Source organism: Haemaphysalis longicornis, unplaced genomic scaffold (genome assembly GCF_048455015.1).
Source record: "Haemaphysalis longicornis isolate Haplotype H1 unplaced genomic scaffold, Haemaphysalis longicornis Haplotype H1 scaffold_27, whole genome shotgun sequence".
Classification (NCBI taxonomy): domain Eukaryota; kingdom Metazoa; phylum Arthropoda; class Arachnida; order Ixodida; family Ixodidae; genus Haemaphysalis; species Haemaphysalis longicornis.
The window spans coordinates 586503-608634 of NW_027526325.1; the positions used below are offsets into that span (position 1 = coordinate 586503).

Consider the following 22132-nt stretch of genomic DNA (forward strand, 5'->3'; position numbering starts at 1 on the left):
CATCAATCAATATTCCCTCTATTGGCACACCTCAGGGCGCCGTTCTCTCCCCTCTACTCTTTAATCTTGCAATTCTCAACATCCCCCAGAGACTTGAGAAAATTCCTCGCCTTAAATTCAGCCTTTACACGGACGACATCACTCTCTGGATGTCTGGAGGCAGCGATGCACAGATAGAGGAAACTTTACAAACTGGAGCACAAATTGTCATCGAGGAAGCGCACGCAGCCGGACTTGACTGCAGCCCTACTAAATCTGAACTCCTTCTTTTACCGGCAAAAAGCAGCTCCAGGTCCGTCCCGGATATACAAATCAAAATTGGTGACATCACTGTCCCGGTGGTAAACACCATACGTATACTCGGTCTTCTAATCCAGCGTAACCGGGCTAACACTCAGTACATTTCACAACTCTCTTCGCACGTAAATCAAACAATTGGCCTCATTAGACGCATAACCGCCCGGAACAGAGGGCTTAAGGAGGAAGACAGAGTGCGACTGGTGCAGGCTTTTGTCGTAAGCCGCATCACATACTCACTGCCTTCCCTTCAGGTCACTCCCACTGAAATGAAGAAAATTGATTGTCTCATCAGGAAAGCCTACAAGGCTGCATTACAGGTCCCCTTGTACACTTCCACTGCCCGACTTGAGAGCTTGGGAATGCACAACTTCGCGGAGGAGCTGGTGGAGGCCCATCGCATAGGTCATCTGCAACGGCTATCAGGCACCTCTACTGGACGGCACATTCTGGGAAAACTCGGCTTACGAGCTCCACTAATCACCGACAGCAAGCTTCAATTCCCCCCGAATATCCATTCTAATATACTGGTTCGCCCACTCCCGCGAAATATGCACCCAACTTACCACAGCGGGCGGCGGGAGCAAAGGGTGCGCGCGCTCAATAAGCGACTCCCCGTCCGACCGGACATTCTTTATGTGGACGCGGCTGACTACCACCACTATGATGCGTATGCGGTAGCAATCATTGACCGCCCTAATGCCCCGCCAGTTGACTCAATTTCTGTCCGCACCATCAATCCTGCAACGGCGGAGGAGGCGGCAATAGCGCTTGCCTTAACGCACCGGCCGACTCCCACAATTCTGATCTCCGATTCGAAAACGGTCATTCAAAATTTTGCCAAGGGGCTCGTATCCCCACAGGCACTCAAACTTCTCTCTCAAAATCCCCCCTCCACCTCAGTAGAACTGATCTGGACACCTGCTCACGCCGGGCTAGGAGGTAATGAGGCGGCCCATTCTGCTGCTCGAGGGTTCACTTTCCGAGCCGGCCCCAGCCTCGTCCCCTCGCACGGTGCCAGATCAGCTAGAGATAGCCTACTCAGCTATCACGACATAGCGACACATTTCCGCCTCGCCCGCCGTGTATATCCCCCTGCTCACGTCAGTCTCGACAACGTGCAAGAACGCACGTGGCGCCTTCTGCAGACAGGCAGCCTCCCCTGTCGCGCGCTGCTCCATCGCATTCTTCCGTCCTTATTTCCCTCCCCGAACTGACCATCATGCGGCATTCCCGCCACCTTATCCCACACCATGTGGGCTTATCCGAATGATCCTTTTCCCTCCATCACCTGCGACGAGCACTGGGAGAGGGCGCTGGGCAGCTCTGATCCGGAGGTTCAAGCCTCACTGACGAATGGGGCTGCCATTGTCGCCGCCAGGCTAAAGCCAGCGGCCACCACGTCCCCGTAACAGAGCTTGACTAAATAAAGTTTACCTCCTCCTCCTCCTCCGCGACAGTTACGCTTGGTGAACAGGCATTGCGGACGTAGTTTATTGCGGTGGCGCAAGCTACCCATGACGTTATTTTGGGTATAGATTTCCTACGCGACAGCGGAGCTACGCTCGACTGTGGTACTGGCAAACTTTCTTTCCGAGCGAAACTTCTGCCCACAACAGTTCACGATCCCAGCGAGACCAGCGCAGGTGTGCTTTCGTTTATTGAACATACCCTGTTACCAGCTATGGCAGCTTCGTTTGTTCCAGTCAACTCTGCTCGTCTTCGTTCGGAAAGCTGCACGATTTAAATTGTAGACGATGCGAACAACATGGTCAAGAAGAGGATTTTCATACCCCGAGCTCTGGTCGAGGCCACAGACGGACGTAGTCTAGTATGGCCGGTGAATGCATCTAGTGAGCCAGTAGTTCTTCCCTGTGGATTCAAGATTACCAGCTTCGACGAACAAGTCAACGTCGCCATTCAAGTGGTGAACCACAACCCCAGCCTTTAAGCGCATGATCCGTCGAACAGTGCGGATTACTCAAAACGCTCACTCCTTCTGTATCGACTTTCGACTTTGAACAGGGCGATCATTCCTTTCCCGTTCCCGCGTCCCGGCTCCGGCATCGAATCAACACCGTCAATGCGACCCCTGCACGCCAAAAGCCATATCGAGTGTCGCCTTCCGAACGGAAAATATTTAATGACCAGGCGCAAGAGATGCTAAGCAAAGGGGTGATCCGCGAGTCCTCAAGCCCCTGGGCCGCACCCGCGATCCTGATCAAGAAAAAAGATAATGCATGGCATTTGTGTGCCGACTATCGTCGTCTCAATGCTGTAACCAAAAAAGACGTAAATCGCCTACCGCCCATCGATGACGCTACCGACTGCCTTCATTCTACTTCATATTTGCTCTCTCTCGATCTCAGGTCAGGATATTGGCAAATTTCCGTACACCGATCCGACAAGGAAAAAATAGCCTTCGTGGCACACACGGCCTGTTCGAATTCAGCGTCAGGTCTGTTGGGCTATGCAATGCGCCAATAAATGAAATGAAATGAAATGGAAAGCACTCCACCTACTCCCCTAGGACTTCTCTACTAGGTGCTGGATTTCTTTCCTCCCATATTCGCTATCCTAAAAATCAAACGCACGCCCGCATGCACGCACACACACTTCCACTTTTCCCTACTTTTGCCAAGTCCGTACGCATCATCACCTACGCCGCCGTTGCACTGTATTTAGCTTTATTATGGTCATCGGTTTTTGGTTAAAAGCCTTTGAACACATTGCAGTGTTTCTCGTGCACCGTGCTTGCGGAAAATCTCCTATATTCTCTTTGAAAAAACAACTTTCCTCATTTAGAAATTACCCTCCCTCTCATATGTGCAAGAGCTGTGTACTATGTTTTGCTTTTCTTTTCCTATTGCTATTAGCTTCAGTCACATCGCAATGACAGCGCCGCACTCCTCGTACGACCAGCCCCTGTCTGCCGCCCCTCTGACGTTCCCGCAAGCCTCGCTTGAGGTCACACAGCGTCACTACCAGACACCCTATTAGATTCCTCCCCTATTCCACGCAACCCCCAATGCTCAAAGAATCTCGTCCAAACCCTCCGCTTTCGCCGGAGGCGATCACTTTTAAGGAAGTACAACCCCGTTTCTCTATGACTAATTTGCTCGCTTCCCAACACATTCTTTATCTGAGACCCTGTTTCCCCTCCCTTTTTTAGACAAGTAATAAATATGTGAAGATAATGCGGGCTAGAAAAAGCTTTCCCACAATAAAAAAACAAATTTCAAAGCCGGCACGGATCACAGGCTCCCAGGGGGAATCGTGTAAAATTGGATTGATTGATTGACTCAATTGATTCATTGACTTATTGATTCTGGGGTTTAACGCACCGAAGCTACTCAGGTGATGGGGTGCGCCGTAGTGGAGGGCTCCGGATTAATTTTGACCATTTGGGGATCTTTAAAGTGCGTTGAAATCTCGAACACACGGGCATTGTTGCTTTTCGCCTCCATCAGGAAAGCGGCCGCGTCGGCCGGGAATCCAATCCGCGCCTTTGTGCTCAGTACCACAAGTGAATTTCGGAACCTTTAATTACTTCTGTAACGCTCAAAATATTGCAGCTGTCCTCGAAACCGAAAATAATTTTTGAAAAGCGGTGTAAAATTAATCGACGGCAACGCGCTGACCAGGCTTAGTTTCTGCTCCAGACCTATAAAGGTGTTAAACGCATTTATGTGGACAATGCTGAGGTTGGCGATGGGCACTCACGTGCACGTATGTTGAGAGTCAACAACTGGCTAACGAGAAATAAATCGTGATTTCGATGATGCGTCGCTAGATACAAGCGCACGGAAACGTTTTTTAGCTTAGAGACAACCAAAACAATATTCTAGAACTCAAGATGGTCTCAAAATCGCAGAGCTACGAACGCCAACGGTGTTGTGCCTCTGCGGGTAATTGGCCGGTCAAATGTGAACGTAAATTCATACTTGCACAGGACCTCTGATGTCTTGTCCAGAAAACGTTTTTGCCTTCTTTGATCACTCTCAACTTTCGTATAAAGAGTGTTTCATGGAAGCTTAAGCAATTTTTAAAAAGTGACGACTTTTGCTGTAAAATTGTTTTTCTTGTGCCGAGGAATCAGGGGCCGTGGCGGCCGCTATAAAATGGGTACCAAGTGCTATTGGGGGAACAATTATAACTAGAATTTTCTAGCTTTTTAAATATATTCTAGTCAGGTGCTTCGTTGTAATGAGGACATTGTAGATGATCATGAGTACATCCGGTTTCGATTATTACATTTCCGAAATTATAATTGCGTGCAGAGCCACAGCGCTCAGAACCTCAGGTCTACAGATATGCGCAACAGTCCGGGCGGCAGTTGAGCGCTGCAAAGTCATGCCCACACGCTCATATCACTCGGAGATGTACACGTCACACGCACGCCGCGCTTTATCTTTCGGACAGAAAAGAGGCAAGCGGCATCGGGTGCATCACCCGCTAAAACCTCCTCGCCCGCCCAAATGTGACTAGTCATCCCGATTGCCGAGAGCGGCCGTGACCTGCCGCCGTTTGCGTGCGGCGGCCATGGTTCGTGCACAAAGAACGTAAAAGGAAATAATGACTTTGTAATCTACCAATTTGCCTATCGGATGCCTTTCGCCTGTTCGGGTGCGCCTTGCCTCTGTTCGGGCCGAAGACAAAGTGCGGCGCGCGTGGGATGCGTGGCACATGCACAGCTGCGACAGGCATTAGCTTGCGGGTGGCGCTCAGCTGCCGCCCGCAGCCCTTTGCGCGCAACCGGGGAGCTGATATTCTGAGCGATCTACAATCGGAATCAATTTGAAGGTGATCGCTCGGGGGTCAAATAAAGCAGCAGCGCCGCGTTACGGGCTGAATTAGGGTGGTATCATGAAATAGACAACGAGAGGAAGAAGACATTGCTACCTGTATCTCCAAAGTTCTGGAAACGGCCGCGGTGTAGTTTGGAAGGCCGGCTAATCGATGCTACTGTGATCACCTTCAAATTGATCCCTACTCTTCCTCTGCACGCAATTAAAATATAGGAAATCTAATAATCGATGCAGGATGGACTCATGATCCTCTACAATTTACTCATTACATCCAAACACGTACTAAGAATAAGTAAAAAGGTAAAAAATACAGTCTAGTTAAATATTGCCCTAAATAGCAATTGGAACCGAATTTATCGCACCCGCCAAGGCCCCTTATACTTAGTGCAAGGAAAAAACAATTGAACTTCAAAATAAATGACATTTTTAAAATTACTTATTCTCCCTGAAACACCCTGTATACATACACATTTATTTAGCCGATTTTTATGTACTACCCATACTTATATGTTGCAACTCTGTATGCCTTATATTCCTCATTTACCCATTGCCTCAACCGAAAAGGCACAGCGCTGTTGGTGAACATTTCAAATAAATAAATAAAATAGTGCATGGTTGGACGCCTTGGTAGCCTTGAATGTAGCGGCCTTCCTCAATAAACCAAAAATTACACAAAACAGAAAAATTCATCTAACAAAGAAGCTTTTTCACATATGTATGATAATTTATCAGTATTTTTTGGGCACTTTTTGCGCTGTGAAACCGGAGATTTATTGTTAAAACGTGCAGAAAAAGTAAATACTAAAAAATACTCAGTTGTGCCTTATTCGAAATTTACACGTCAGAAAAACTTTAAAAACTTGGTAAAAATTAACTTCCAGTAATGCCATCAGTAATTACCAGAAAATGACGCACGAAACAAGAGAAGGAAGTTGCGCTGATCTACACATAAGTTTAAAAGAAAACAGAGCATCAGTCGGGACACGAGAAAAACTTGACAAACACTTGTGCAAGTGTTTGTATACTTGTCTCTAATGCGCTCTTGCTTTCTTCGGAACTCTGGAAATACCCATGCAGATGAATTGAATGCCTGCCACGAATGAAAGATTTTGTCACTTCCTTGAAACTGACTTTCAACGTTCTCTTGAGAACGTGAAAGAAAAAAATGGCCCTTTTACTGTAACAGACAACACAAACTGGACAGTCTCACCCATTGCCCAAGACGTTATCAAGTTTAGGAGGCTGCGAAAAGCGCGCTTCGAAGCGAGCTGAGGTAGCGGTGAGATAGCGCATCCGTGCCTGCTGAAGCTGTTGCCAAAGAGTTTCTTAGTAACTATGGCTGTGACTCTTGCTCCGTGGCTGTGACTACTTGGCGTCTTGCGCGGTGTACCATGTATATGCATGACGTCAACGCGACCTGCACTGCGCGCTCAGTGCGCTTTAAAAAAATCAAATATTGGGACTGTAACACGCTGAAGCTGCACCTGGGCTATAAGGCGCGCGATGGTGGTGGGCTCCACATAAATTACAACGACCTGGAGATCATTACTGTTCTGTGAAATCTCAAAACGCGAGCGTTGTTGCTTCTCGCCTCCCTGTGAAGAACGGCCACCGCGACAGGGATAGCACCGGCGTCTTCGCTGCGCTTTTGTCGGGGCCACGCAGTAATGGGTATCTGTATATATTCGTTTATGCTGACTGGCTGTGAACGGGTAGCTATTGCTAAGGGAATGATCATGACTTCTTGCTTTTCGTTTTGTAGCGTAAGCTACACTGGCCGAGGTTGAGCAGTTTCGCGTGTGCCGTGAAGGGCCGTTCTGCGCAAGCGCGAGGAACATTGGATTGGCTTGGCTTGGCTTGGATTGGATTGGATTAAAGTGGATTGTGTTGGATTGTGCTGCGTCATAGCCGCGGCCGGCGCACTGGCGCCGGCGCATGCAAAGGTGTGCGCCTCAATTGCGCAGTATAGCCAAGTCTGACGCTGCACCGGAGCCGCTTGATAGCCGTTTCGCGTGGCTCGTGAAGAATCGTGCAGAGCATGCGCTAGGAGCAGTGACTGGACAGGACTGGACTGGACTGGACTGGATTGGACTGCATTGATGAACCTTAGCTCACGCTACATATATACAGTAATACCTCGTTAACTCGAACTCGCATATCTCGAAAAATCGGCTAAGTCGAAATTTTTCGCGGCACCGAACATTTTCCTATACGTCCCATGCATATTTTTTCCTTTATCTCGAAGTATTTTTGGGTCGGATTGCGGATAACTCGAAATCTTGACTGGGAGTGGAACGAAAATTCTGCCGCCGGACCATTTCACAAGATTCGCGCGATGCTGCCACGCCTGAAGTCCGTCGATTTTTTTTCTTATTTAGCCGCGCCTGCCATACGTCGATGCTTTCCGCGAACGCGAAGTGCGCGAAGTCTCAGCCCAGCGACATATCAACTTTGTCAAGCAACCCTGTGGCACGTCATGTGACACATGCGCTGAGCAGGGAGGCCCTCTGCCCACGCTTGGCGTAGTTTGTCTCGTTCGCTTTGTGCAGTGCACATGATTTTCCCTGAGGCGTGATTTCCGTTCATCTGCGCAAACCGAGCGGCGGGGAAGATCGACTGATTCGATGCGTCAAGCAGCTGGAGGACGCCTTCCTAGGCCCGAGTACGACCTCAAAGCAGACGAGCATTAGGCAGTTTTTCTCTGCTAAATAAAATGGCAGTGCGGCAAAACCCAGCCGGTTAAAGTCTCTTGTATGTTATTTTTTTTCTCTTTTAAACCTGCACGAGAGGAAAGATTAGAAACTGCCGCTGAAGAGCCGGTAAGTAGTAGTGATTTTTCTGAAGAGCGCTCATTTTTCCCGGCGATTAGCGCAACTTTGCTTATCTCGAAAATCCGTTTATCTCGAAATTTTCCCTGGTTTTTACGACTTCGAGTACTGGCATAGCAGAGCTAAGCCACTACTAATTTTTTTTATATTGCTCAATCTTTGCATCACCGTTGTGTAGAGACTATAGTTCTATTTTTCGCTGCCCGCAACCCTGAAAATCACGGTGGTCTTACACTGAGCAAGGGACACGCATTTCCCGTCGCTTCTCTACGCGCCTTAGCCGCACTATTCGCAGCTCCCCGGCGTGGGACGAGCATGCTGCCTACATATTAAAAAATTAATGCAGAGCATTTCAGTAACTCACGATGTTACCCGCGTTGACGTCCGTAGTCGTAGTCCGCACCCCTCCCCCTACACTATATAAAAAAAATACTATCCGGCGCCTGGTTTCGATCCCTCGACCCTGCGGGCGGAACGCAATGTACATGGTGCTCTACCCACTGCGCCACAAAGCCGACACAGAATGGGAGGCTACGAACGCGCCTTATATCCCTGACTACGTCAAGATGCTGCTGATACAACGCATTCACTGCCACCAACTCCCCAAACACTAAACGTTAACGCAATACACCCACCCCCTAGGCGACGCATTTACTCGCTCGAGTCCCCCTCGCGGGCAGATGGGCCCAATTTCAAGAAATCGAAGGGCAATCAGGTCATCGTACTAGGTGACTTCAATGCTCCCCATAGAGAATGGGGCTATAAACGTAACTCGAGAAAGGGAAACAATTTTTATGAAGTATTTCCAGACACATGCAAGGCGCAGGATTTTGCTGTCAAATTGATCAGGAATTTTGGAGTAGCTCTCTGATAGGTTCCGGGCGGGCAACTGTCTCTCTGAATAGGACATGACTGGCATCCCGAATCCCCCGGTTAACATACAGCGTAAATTACACATCCATGTATGCGACCAGAATAAGATTGAAGTACACACGAACTGAAGGGAAACACGGAGATATAATCAGCAACACGTGCAACCTTTTCCCACCAGAATACAATTTAAGGCTTCTTCTAATAGCAGTGCTAGGACTACGATGGCAGTATTCAATGTAGCTGTATAAGGGCAGAACATATGCTGAGTTAGACGATGCCTTGCGCCAACATAATAGAATGGCCCAAATCAAACAAGTCACCGTCACGGCATGCCGGGGGTTGGTGCGTCGTCTGTAACAGAAATGGGCCGAGCATGCTCCGATGGAATATAAATAAAGTGAAAATGAACCAAGTACCCACTAAATAGCATTTTAACGAATACAAATTACTCAAATCTTTATCTCAACAGTAACAGCAGCAGTTCCTGATGTTGGGGGGGGGGGATAAAATAATACAGCATTGATCTGCGTGACGAGGAAAGGGCCGCTTAAGCAAGGCAAGTGCTTTTGTAGCGGACGGACGAGACATATAAATGCATGCGGGTTACAGCAGAATAGTGGTTTGGGCAACTTGGTACATAACGTTGTGTCGATGAGCAGCACAAGACTAGGGACAAGAACACAGAAGTCACACAGAGCACTGTGTGTTTTCTGTGTTTTTGTCCCTCCTCTTATGCTGCGCTTAGGCATGTCGATACAAGTTACAATTACATACAAGTTACACTTTCGTATAAAAATTCATATTATGCGCAGATACAGGAAAACACATTGGAACATTTGTGACTCATTTGTGCACAAACTGAGCAGTGTGCAGAAATAAATAAATATGTATGCGCGTGGATTGACACAAATAAAATTTTAAAAAGAATAAGAGAAGGCGAACACCGGTGAACGGTCATGGACGACCAATCGTTTATCCGTGCTTTAAAGGGGTGAAAATGAGCGTCGAACCCTAAACGTAATAAAAAATTGGCTCCAATCCACGCTGTTAAAGTGGTTGGAAAGCAAAGCTTTAAACGACACCCACTACAATTGTCCATGCGACGTTACTTGAATTCACACACGTGGCTCTACAAAAAGTGAAACCAGAGATTCTTCCAGCCGTTACTTGGAATTCGTGGGAGCGGTGTCCTCAACGCAGCAGCATCGGCCACAGCCGGGCTAGAGCGGTGGAAGCCGCCGTCACAGTAGCCCGACCGTGCGTCGCCAGAAAGAAAACGGAGAGGAACACCTTTAGAAGGGTAAGAAAGCGGAACCTAGCCATCCTGATGTGCTAGCCCGGGGCGACACCACCGCGCGACATAAGCGCAAACACAGAAACAATTCGGCATGTGAGCTCAGTGATTCCGAATTATACCGATTTAAACTAGTTAGTTTAGTAAGTTTGAGAAATGCGAGAAAGCTGAGGGAACTTTTAAAGTCGCTATTTATCAGGACCAGTTGCTCCTGCCGCCTTTTGTAATAACTTTTTTAAACACAGCCGAATTGGTATATATCAATTTAGAAAACGGAGTTCCATTCGTGGCAAGTAGTACGCAAAAGGTAGCGTTTCTCCAGCGGCCAGATGTCTGTAGGTGGGCATTTTGTGTTTCTTCCCTTCAAACCAATTCTTGACGTATCTTTGCCGTAGTACCACTTAATTTTGTTGGGTCCGGCAACCCAGAGGTGCTGTCGAAGAAGTTTATCAATGCGTGTGAAGGAAGCGCGCATTGGAGGCGAAGCTGCGCCAAAACAGGCCCAAAACAACTGTCGCTAAAGCAGACGACAAATCCGTGCCGCCGACGCACCCGCCGGCAGGCAGGCACCTCGGCGCGGGGACCGCTTGGTAAATTCGCCAAGCCATCTACAGTGTGCTCCGTCAGTGGAACCCCCCCCCCCCCCTTCGCCCCCGCTGCGTTGGGAGTTTATTGTCCCGCACGCCGCGAAGGAACCACTGGCTGGTAGAGATTGAAAACTTTGCTTTAAAACAACAGAAATATAAAAAATACACTATAAGGAAAGACCGCCTAAGCAGGGATGTAAAGGAAAATGGACGAGAAACAAACAGGAAAATGTAAAAAAAAATCGGATTTCCTTCTTTCAAAGACTAAGCTAAATTTCCGAGCGTGGCTTTCTTACCTCTACGCTGGATCAATGTGTCCTACAGCACACTGCGCATGTCTTTGTCTTGGGGAATGAAAATGGGATGGTTTGAATGGGAATTGTGGTAGAAATTGTGGAAGGGCACTTTTAAACTGCAGAAAAATTAAGCTTCATACCGACAGTAATAATAACTCATTGGTCTGCCTGAAGAACTTTCATTAACTTCAATATACGGAGAGTAATATTTTTACTTTAATATCCTTAATTTCCATTAAGGTTAACATTCTATGCGTCGGCACAATTACCTTTGTCGGCCCCTTAGCGATTTCCGCCTGGAACGAATTGAAGTAATAAAAACGGTACATTTTACGAATTCTAGAAAGGCACCCCGACATTTAGGTAGATTGCTACGCAAAGTGAACAATACAGTGTTGTTATACACGGACTTCAAATTAGCGCACTAGTCGGCGAGTTTACATTACACATTACTCCGCTAAGGTACGCGTGTGCAGACGCTATATAATGGCTGTGTAAGCTCAGTCTCCGTTCGCACGACTGTTGAAGCTGAAGCTAAAGAAAAAAACTGTCCCCGTAATCAGAACAAACGGGGACTCTTGAAATGCCTATTGCTTATGCTACGCGAAGGGGAGAGAGAGGACGTAAGGAGGAGGAGTAACGGGACGAGGCAAAACGTTTTAATGATCAAAAAGAAAAAGAAGACGGGTGGCATCCTACTTCAGGAAGCCGCAAGAAATTATTTAGCCACACAAGTCCCAAACCATTCCCTCCACCGCTTCACCCATCCCAACCTCCAAGAAAAAAAAAATATTCCTTTAAGGTGAGGCCGTCATGCAATGAATGACACGCAACAGATGCACCGGCAAGATTTGGAGTCGCATCACTCTGGGCAAGCTCTCCGTCTTCGCTAGGGCTCAGAGTTGAACAATAAATAACTAAACAGCATTACTACGGAAGCAAGCCATCGTTCGGTGAAAAAGCAAAATATGCACCGCTTCGACCCGCGCCATCGGCATAAACTTATTTCCCGCGCGCCGTAAAGCGCGGAACCCGCCTCGAAAGAGATGAAGCTGCAATGCATACTTGCTATCAAAGCGATGGTGGCACCCACATGAGTGACGGCAATCCTTTTTTCACTCTCCAGCGCGCACGCCGAATGAGCCCAAAAGTTCGGCCAATCGCGCAGTAACATAGCAAGACCACAGCCTGTACACGGTCAGTGGTAGAGCTTAATAATGTTTCCTCCTGATTACACAAGACGGAGCCACCAAACAAGGGTGGGAAATTCGATTGCGGGCGCTGTCAGGCTGCCGAACTTTCAGAAAGCTTCACACTAAAACTATGGGCCTACGAAGAATTCTACCGGTATGTATGCAATCAGAAGAGCCACAGGGAGGGAATGTTGCGAACAGAATTTCGATATTGGGCGATTTTTTTCAATGCGGCGCGCAGATACACGGGCACCCCGAAAACGTATGTTCTTGCTCATATTCCTTACTCGTTTGTAAAAAATCGAGGACATGGATGAAAAATCTGGCCGCAACATTCCCCCCGTTTCTGACAGCGGAAAAAGTAGGCTAGTCCAAATATTAGGCACGCTATCACTTCTGAAAGTGTCCATGTATTGTCTACGGGAGGCCGGCACTGCTGAACCCTCTTAAATATATACACGCACAAGGACACAGTGTTGCAAACCCAAACACTGAAACCGAAACTGAAACTACATCAATCTATATAGGATACAACAGCGAAGACGACAGGGAGCGTAATACACGCCTGAACCGCAGCATGCGCCCTTGCGCCTTCCTGGCCGGACCCGCTGTGGCGGGAAGGCCACGCACGCCTGCTTGTCGCTTTGCCAGCCTCGCGGCTTCCAGACGCGGAGGCCAGTGTTGTCTGGCGTCAGAATAAACCCAGCGGCGCACCCGCCAGCCGCTCAAACTCCGCATGCTTTCTTGTGAGAACTGCTTTTCTGCAACGCTGGCCCCGGGAATACCACACACCTGAGTGGGTGGGAAACCTCCACTCACCATCTCCGGGGCGAGCAGCTTTCCGCTGTTGAGGTAGCCGTGCACGTAGACCTTGGTGTCCCATTTGGCGCTGAAGCTCGAGTTGAGGATGCTCTGCCGGTCAGAGGCGATGAGGAACTGCGCCTTGTGCGGGTTCTGGCGCGTGAACAGCCGGAACCGGGTCGCGTCCAGGGCGGGGCCCGAGGTGGTCCTCTTGTCTGCACCAGCAAGGGGCAGGGGAAGGGGGGGAGACGTCAACAGAACAAGCGGTAGCCCGAAGTAAGCACTGTTTTACGAGGCCGCAACAGCTGACGGGAGCAGAGGTCGGCGGAGTCACTCATGAGTCCACTCACTCAGATTTATTTGGGCGCAAACTCACGCGTGAGTTTCGGTTTGAGCGAGTGTGAGGCTATTGTGGTATTGTGAGTTTGAGCCCGAGTGAGCTTGAGCAAAATTATCCCGAGTGAGTGTGAGCGCGACTAAGACTGAGTACGCCTCAGCCCGAGTGAGTTTGAGCCCAAGTGACCTTGACTGAATTTAAGTACCCCTACGCCCGAGTGAGTTCTGAGCCCATTTTGATTTCTGAGCCCGAGAGAGTTCTGAGTCCGTTTTAGTTCTGAGCCCGAATGAGTGCTGAGCTCGAGTGAGTTCTGAGCCTGAGTTTGTTCTGAGCGTGAGTGAGTTCTGAGTTTTGCGATGTCTGTGAGTTTGAGTTTGGAAGAGCGTAGATGAGTTGTTCATCAACGTACCTGCTTGAGCTTGACTGAAAGGGGAGTCAAAAACTAAAATTGTGAGTGAGTAGAGCCGGTCCAATTTTTCCGACGTATGCTAACGATAGTAGTTATGCAGTTGAGAATTTGTATATTGCGTTTGGGCGATGTGATTTTTTAAAGCAAAGCTTTTTACCTCTACTCCCCAAGGGTTCTTTCGCGATCGTTGGTGTTAACAGAAAACTCCCACGAACAAATAAAAGAATTTACTATCACCGCCAGGAATCGAACCTTGAACTAATGGAGTAACAAAGCCAGAGCCCGTTGTCTTACCGATTTAGCTACGACAAGTGGTATACTCACCAAGCACATGTACGAATTTAACCCCTGCATTCTCGCTGAATGCCACGTGATAGCGAATAAAGGAAGCTCACACCAACACATGGCAGCTCACTTCTAGTACGCCAATATGCAAAGCCTGTGGCTTCCAGAGCTCACGTAAAAAATCTCAGCTCCTTTTCGTCTGCCCTCACGCCAAATGACACTTCAAGGAACACATTCAGATACTCCATGATGGCCAGGCCATCATTCCCAGCCACAGCATCAAGATCCTGAGCCTACATCTTCAGGCCAACACCAACAGTGACGTATCCTAGCAGCGCCTCAAACAAAGCATCAATAAAATCATACACATGATCAGGCGAGTTGCCACCAAGAAGCGAGGCCTCAAGGATTCCGATGCCTTCCGATTAGTTCAAGCTTTTGTCTTCTCAAGAATCAGTTACGTCAACTCCCTGTCTTCTCGGCAAGGAGGGCATAAAGATGCTTTCTATAAAGATTATAAAGGCGGTTAAGCAAGCCATTGGTCTTCCCATGAGTGCGTCCACAGAGAGGCTGCCTAGCACGGGTCTCTAGAACACGGTGGAAGAGCTTATAGAGAGCCTTCTTTCTATCCAGAAGCTCCGAACGAGCAGAACGGCGGCGGATTGCCGCATCCTTCACCAGTTTGGCTGGGCCGCACAGAATGTCACCCCACTTGATACACTCTTTGACTTTTACCGACAAGAACTGAAGATGCTCCCTTTGCTTAGAAATATGAACCCCCCAACACGACGAGGGTAGCCGACAAGCATGGGCTCAAGCGCGCAACGCCACTTTCATTGGGGATCATGCAGTTATCTACACAGGCGCCTCCCAACATCGAGGGCAGCAGTACGCCATCATCGTGGCTACCTCCAGATCCAACCTCCTTGCTTGTGCCTCACTCAACACCGAAGACATGAGGGCAGCAGAATAGGCAGCCATCGCCTTGGCTCTCACTCAACCAGGGGTTCGTAAGGTAGTCACCGATTTCCAACAAGCCTACCGGAATTATCAGTTGGGTTTGGTGTCCCGACCTGCACTGCGTGTGCTAAAAACCACTCCCCAAATGGTTCCATTCAGTTCATCTGGACACCCGCTCACGCTTCCATGGAGGGCAACGAATACGTCCACCAAGCCTGCACTTTTAAGTGCTATGGAGCTGCACGAGGACAGTCACCCGCATGTCTCGTTCAGGGACACCACCCAGCATTATCACCTTCTGAGACAGACTCTACCTCCGCTTTACCCTGACCTTTCCATAGAACAACAAACTACCCTACGGCTCATACAATACGGCTGCTTCCCACACCCGACGCGTCTTCACTTATTGCACCGGAATCCCTACGACGCGGAATGTAAATTTTGCTCAGAAGTAGGAACACTCTGCCACATTTATCGTTGTGTGCGACTTTAGCCCTGAGCACCCTCCTCTCTTTCCCTCAACTACCGAACAAGAGCAACCCATCACTCACAACGACTACTTCTTCAGTCCTGGCACATACAAGGCAACCGGCAAGGCATGAATAGATCTTTCGGAGCCCTTCCCACCATCTACGCCCACGGGCTTCGACGCGCAATGACAAGATTCCAGTAAAAAAAAAGAAAAAGAAGAAGACACCTCATATAACCGCTGCTTCTTGCCGTACACAGTCACCTCTGATGAAGGAGCCGAGTTGGCTCCGAAACGTTGGGACCGCTTTGAATAAATGCCCTTGGTTGGTGTATTTTCCTCTTCAAAATAGTTAACGGTTTGATTAGCGTTCCCCAGGCGACGCTCCTACGCCTTCTTCTTCTTTTTCACCATGCCTGTCTGTCTTGGTCTGTCGCTGATAAACCCGCCTTTGTTTCGGAGCAAAACCCCTTAAGCTGCCGGAGGCTGATGCCGGCTTTGTGCGCTTATCTACTTCGATCATGGGCACCAACATTTTCTGAATGGGGCATCCCCCCTCTGTCCCATCCACATTTCGGTTTTTTTTTTTGTCCCCGCTGTTCGCACTCCGGACTGTGCTGCAGAAGCACCCGGACAGCGTGGCTGCCCCCTCAGATGCTTATCCTTTTGTTTCCTATAATCTTCTGAAATTTACAAACACGTGATATTTTTGGAAAGTAATGGTAAAAGTGAGCGCCTGAACAAAAATGTACACGCAATTTTTTTCTTTCCTGAATCCTCCAGAGAGAAAAACATCAGCAAAATAATAGCTGCACCATCCGAACATAAGGTTTTTCCGTTCGCTATTTTTGTCTACCCGACAATTATTACGTTCTTACACTATTTCAGTTCCGCCTCCGTAGTTTATTTGTGGGAAAAGGCGGCAAGTATGAATCGAGCGACACGTTGAACGAGATCCCCAGTGCGCCCCAGAACTATCTCCCCGTCGCGGGTAAGATGTGAGCGAAACGGCTCTTGAAACCTAATAGGCAAGCTCACAGACACACGTCGTACAAGTAGGTGCAGCGTTCGCGACTAACGAGCAGTGAGGTAAGGCGAGATGTCCGCTGGCGCGCGCCACATAGCGGATGAGTGCCTGAACTAAGCGTCCCTACCCACGACCTCCGCGATCGGCTGCCGGCAGCGCGCCGTTGCTCGCCGCCGGCAGCAGGTCGCGGAGGCCGTGCTCTACCCTTCCCATCGAAAAGCGCGCGACGCGTTAGGCAATGTTTATACAGGCGGCGTTGCCTTAACCATCCGGAATGCTTGTATGGATTGGTCGTTCCACTGAATGGCAGTTGCCTTAGATCCTGGTGCCTCAAGTAGGCTGTGGAGAGGGTAAAGGATGTTGGCGCATTTCGGGATAAACCTACGGTAGATGTTCACGAGTCCCAGGAACTCTCGAAGCTGGCAAATGTTTTTCAGCTGTGGAAACTGCCATATCGCTTCCACCTTGTCCTTCTGGGGCTGAACTCCTCCACTTCAATTGCTGTGGCCCAAAAATGATAGCGTCGGTACCCCAAGCACGAACTTGGCCGCATTGATAACGATGCCGTTCCCTGTCAGTCGCTGAAGTACGCAGCGCATATGCCGCGCGTGCTCTTCAGGCGTGCTTCTAGCAATCAGAAGATCATCCAGGTATACCTTGCAAAAGTCTGGGCCACGGACAACGCCATCCATGAATCGTTGAAAAGTTTGGCCGGTATTGCGCAAGCCGAAGGGCATACGTAAGAACTCGAACATTCCGAACGGCGTTGTTATTGCGGTCTTGCGAATATCCTCCGGTATCATCGCAGGACCATGCGTTTCAAAGTACGCTGGGTCCTGATCACACCTGGCTTGAGAAGCGGATAACTTTCCTTCATATAAAAATGCAATGTGTAATGCGATAAAGCAGTATTCATTTCCACTTGAAGTTCATAAATGTTTTTTTTTCCTGCTCGGATTTCTCTTGCACGTATCTAAATCGGCCGGAGCGCCCCTAAACACTGAGGCAACCATGGAGCAAAAACAGTGGGTGGAGCGACGCCGACAACGCGGCGGGCGCGTGCATCGGACCATTTGTCTCAAATTCACGAGTACGACTAGTCGTGGCGACAGTCGTAACGATCAGCTACATGTCAATCGCATGCTGCAGTCGGGCATGTGTCTCGCGCTTTACCCGTCGATATGGACAAGTAATGTGCTTTTTTGTTTAAACAGACAATCAATCTCCTCATTTCCCTGTATGCCTCCGTGAGCGGGGAGCCAATGCAGATGGATGATGAGGCCTTTTGCACTGAGGCTGTGCTGCAGGCGAGACACTCCATGGCGACGCTATAGCTGCGCTGAGTCCGCCCGGGTCTGAGGAGGGCACCTTGGGATACGAGAGAATGGCTACTTTCCGGTTGGCAGGATTCGGCTTGCAATCCTTTATCATGTCTGCAGCCAAGTGAAGGCCCGAAATTTCGGCCATTTTGGAGCTACTGGCTACGAGCAGGTGGAATTGCCTGGCTGAAGTGAAGGCAGGCGCGATGGATGCTGCAGCTGCCGTTCCTTGGTGTGGTAGCACGAGTCATCGGTGACTATCAGCAGGTGCCCTCAGGTGTCTCTAAGCAGGCCGCTGTTTCATTCCTCATTTCACACGCTGTGGTGGTTCTTCTTGACTCCACGTGCGGCAGAGTGGCAGATGTGGTTATCCAACTGATCCCGTGGGTTGGAGAAGGCATGACGGGATGCATCGGGGGAAGGTTCGTCACCGTTTCCAAGCTACACTCTTAGTTAATTCCTGTTTATCCGACTCACATGCGGAAGGCTGCTGCGTCAATTTAAAGCCACTTATAAAGCGGCGGCTGACGCGGCCTCGAGCGCAAGCGGCCAGCCAACACGCGGCCCAGCGTTTAAGGGGCCCTCTTGAGGGCCGCCTAACCAGAGAGCCACCTAAACCCCGGGCCACGTATTCGGCGGGCCGTAATTTTTTTATGGGGCTCGTTATGCTAATCTATTCCCGCTTACGAAGCGGCCTCCAAATCGTACGGCCCCTCAAATAAGCGGCCTTGTTTCTCTTCACCAAAAAGAAAAAAAAAAGCCAGTCCGCCAGAATTCATTTCATCCGCTTTTTTTCCCTCGCATTGCCAGGTCAACGCCAGCACCCCGTCACGAATGCTCAAACACATGTTACATCATACAAAACACACAAAGTAGACATAAGCACATACACGCAACCCTACGGAGAATCGAACCTGGGGCTGTTACAACACATCAAGAGGCGGGTATCATAACCACTGCGCCACGACCCACGGGTTGCTGGGGAGGGCTAACATGGGCTCATAAGTATTCTGCATGCTGTTGCGCGTCAAGCCGGAGTCTTAAATAACACGTACATTCGGCGGCGAGTGGCTTTCTTTAGGCCACCGTTTTTGAATCGCTCTACCAAAGGCATAATACTATGCGGGAATTTAAGTGCGTTGGTACCTTTTGTCATGCTGTGTTCCCGTTCCAACAGTATGATGTGCCCTGCGGGGATTTATTCCATCTATGCAAACAAATTGATAACAGTTCTTCTGCCTTGTTACCAAAAGTATTCTTGGACATTGGCGGAAAGTGCCGCCTATGGCAATGCTTGCAAATAACTATACCACGTAAGGCACACTGTCGTGCTGAAAATAAGAGCTGTCTCGTCACGAGAGGCAACTATACCAAGCATGAAATGGTGTGCTGATTTTTTGCTGCTCGTCGTAGCTCTCTTGATGGTGCGGTTACATGTCTTGACCTTTATTTTTGTAATAGGGTTGCGGTAGTAAATTACGCATCTGGTAATGTAATGAACCAATATTAAACCACTTACTCTATAGAACATTCTGCCGCGACGCCTGCAGAATTGCTGCGTTGATGGCGCTCCAACGCCCAGGTAAAGAACCGTCGGACAGCCCTCTAGATCTGCGTTTTTTTTTATGGATCGCGAGCACACAAAGAATATATTACTGTATTCTCGCGCAGACCGAATAAGCGCTCGGCCGTGTAACTTGTAACGCCCTGCATTTCCAGAAAAGTGCAGGTTTCGCGGAAGTTCCACCTTTAATTGTTATAATATCGTAAATGGAGATCATTGGTCAAACGAAATTTCGAGAAACTAGAAATCAAGAAAAATTTTTTTAAAAATTACGGAAAATGGCAAACTGTTTAACGCCCTGCATTTCCACAACAATGCAGACTTTGCGTAAATTACACTTGTAATAGTTATCATTGCGTAGATGGAGAAAATTGGTCGAACAGAATTTTGAAGAACTGAAAAACAAGAAAAATATAAAAAATACCGAGAAGATGGCGAGCGGTGTAACGCCCTTCATTTACAAATAAAAATGCAGATATGGCGCTAGTAACATCTGTGATCGTTATAATAGGGTAAATGGAGATAGTTGGACGACCAGGACTTTGAAAAACCAAGAAAATTGACCCTAAAAGACTCACACTCAAGAGAAGCGGCATAAGAATGCTACGAATTAGAATACAATTCTCTAAATTTCTGCAATTTATTTAAGTGGCCTCATTTCATTCGCGCTTCCGTTATTAACGAGTTATATTATTGTAAGCGGAAGCGTAAGGTCGCGGTTCAACATTTTCAAGGCCGTTCACCAAAACCCTAGCACTTGGGCATGAACGCACCATTGTGCATCTAACAATGCCACCAATAAATGGGTTGCGATGGCCGCAATTGTACTAACACATTTGTAATTTGTGCACTTCTGGATCATCTTCATGACCTCAGTTTTCATGCAATGAGGTTTTACCTTTATAATCTCAGTGTTTTGCCACCTGATTTGTCAGGCCTCAATGCACATACCATGAAATAAAAAAAAACTCCCTATATTCATAATGCCATGTTGCAAGCAAAGCTGTAACGCAAGTATCTGTATACCTTACACCTATCCGCATCTTAAAGTGATAGTTTACTCATACAAGCTTGGGACACGAACAGAGAACTGATTGATTGATGATTTGATTGATTGTAGGGTTTAACGCGCCGACGCAACGCAGGCGATGAGGCGCACCGTAGTGGAGTGCTCCGGATTGATTTTGACCACCTGGGGATCTTTAACGTGCGCCGAAATCTCGTACACACGGGCGTTTTTGCTTTTCGCCTCCATCAGAAAAGCGGCCGCCGCGGCCGCGAATCGAACCCGCGACCTCGTGCGAACAGAGAACTGAGTTGGGTATGTAAATGTTAAGTATTTTGTCATTCTCGAATTCATGAGCATGCAGAAATGTGAGATGAAAATTACATAAATGACACCACGTCGAAGGAACGACGTTTTCTTTTTATTTGATATCCAAAATACAAATATGAATACGAAAAAATTATACGGAAATAACAAATACAAATATTAGCAGATTGCCCTTATGGAACACACAAACGAAAATATTTTTTGTGTAAGAGTAAATAGGGACCTGTCAAGATAAAATTATTGTTTTCATTTATGGAATTTTCAGCAGCTTGCTGCTTACAAAACAGGAAGGAAACTCATCTTTTTTGCAGGCTACTGACTGTATAACGCCTAATGTTTGGCCTAAAGCTGACGGGTATCTCATATCCCTAATGTATATATAACCAAAGAAAAAGTGCTTTCTCTAGGCTTCAAGTATGAACAAGTTACACCACTTCCGATGATGTAGATGGCCTTTGTAGAATCGTCCCAAGCAATCTTTGGCCCTGGAGCTGCTGCTTCTGGAATTTTGTCGCACTGCAATGGAAACAGCGTTGTAAACATTTCAAAAACGTTGAGCCATGGTTAGCAACCTCTTGTGTTGGCATTGCGTGAAGAAAAGAAACGACAGGTGAAAAAGTGACCAGGTACAAAGTGGTGGCGTTATTTATCGGCGGTATAAGACTATAGCCTGAAGGGGCGCAGCAGAAGTATCACCAACGTCTTAGCATATATGTGAAAATATCATAAAATGGGCAAGTTCATCGCTGTAGTTCAGGCAATTATTTTTTTCTTACTGCTTGTAGATTCAAACACGCTCCAAAAAAACGTTTTCTTCATGTGCATAGGAAGGCTGAGCGCTTTTTCAGTGCAAAGGCGTGCGAGAAAACGTTGCCATCATTTTATTTGACGCCCACAGGTCAATTGGACGTCGTAAAGAAACTCTGTTCGCTGTTATATGCGGAGCGTAACGTGCCCTAGTTTCTTTTTATGAAACAATATCCACCAATAGTAGGGCACAAAACATTTTATGCAAGATCGAACAAAATGCTAGCAATATCTTTTGTTAAAGCATAAGTACACTGCGCGCACCGAGCAACACCAGCGCATCTGCAACAACATTAGAAGCCACCGCTTCGAGCGACCTCCACGCCGGCTACACGCCGCGTTTGCGCTGCCAATGCTATCATGCTTCTGCACACCGCGAGTTGACACTCCAGACAAACGACAGCCGTGCCGAACACGACAAGATGGGCGCTGGAGTTAAATTTCGCCTCTCCATCTTCTTGGCGAACTGATGGAGACGAAATAGTGATGTTCTTTTGATGCGCGAGCCGAGAGGACGATCTCGACTCGCTCCGATGACCGACGACCGATGCTTGGAGCGGGTGAGGGATGAGGACTGCCTTCCTTACTGGATATTAGGTTTATTTACGATATTTACATTACTCCAAGTTTACATCAGGTCAGAGT

The 22132-nt window shown here is 48.2% G+C and overlaps 1 protein-coding gene across 4 annotated transcripts in view; it reads right to left on the reverse strand.

The window, feature by feature from the left end:
- The window catches only part of LOC144172915 (pancreatic triacylglycerol lipase-like), a 356275-nt gene that overhangs the window by 284394 nt on the left and 49749 nt on the right, over positions 1-22132 (reverse strand). For all 4 annotated transcript variants that reach the window (XR_013323130.1, XM_077701504.1, XM_077701503.1 and 1 more), the window contains exon 2: positions 12996-13192. Coding sequence is in view for 3 of the 4 variants with exons in the window: in XM_077701504.1 (XP_077557630.1) it covers positions 12996-13192 (197 nt within the window). In the remaining variant the exon portion in view is untranslated. The remainder of the gene's footprint in view (positions 1-12995; positions 13193-22132) is intronic.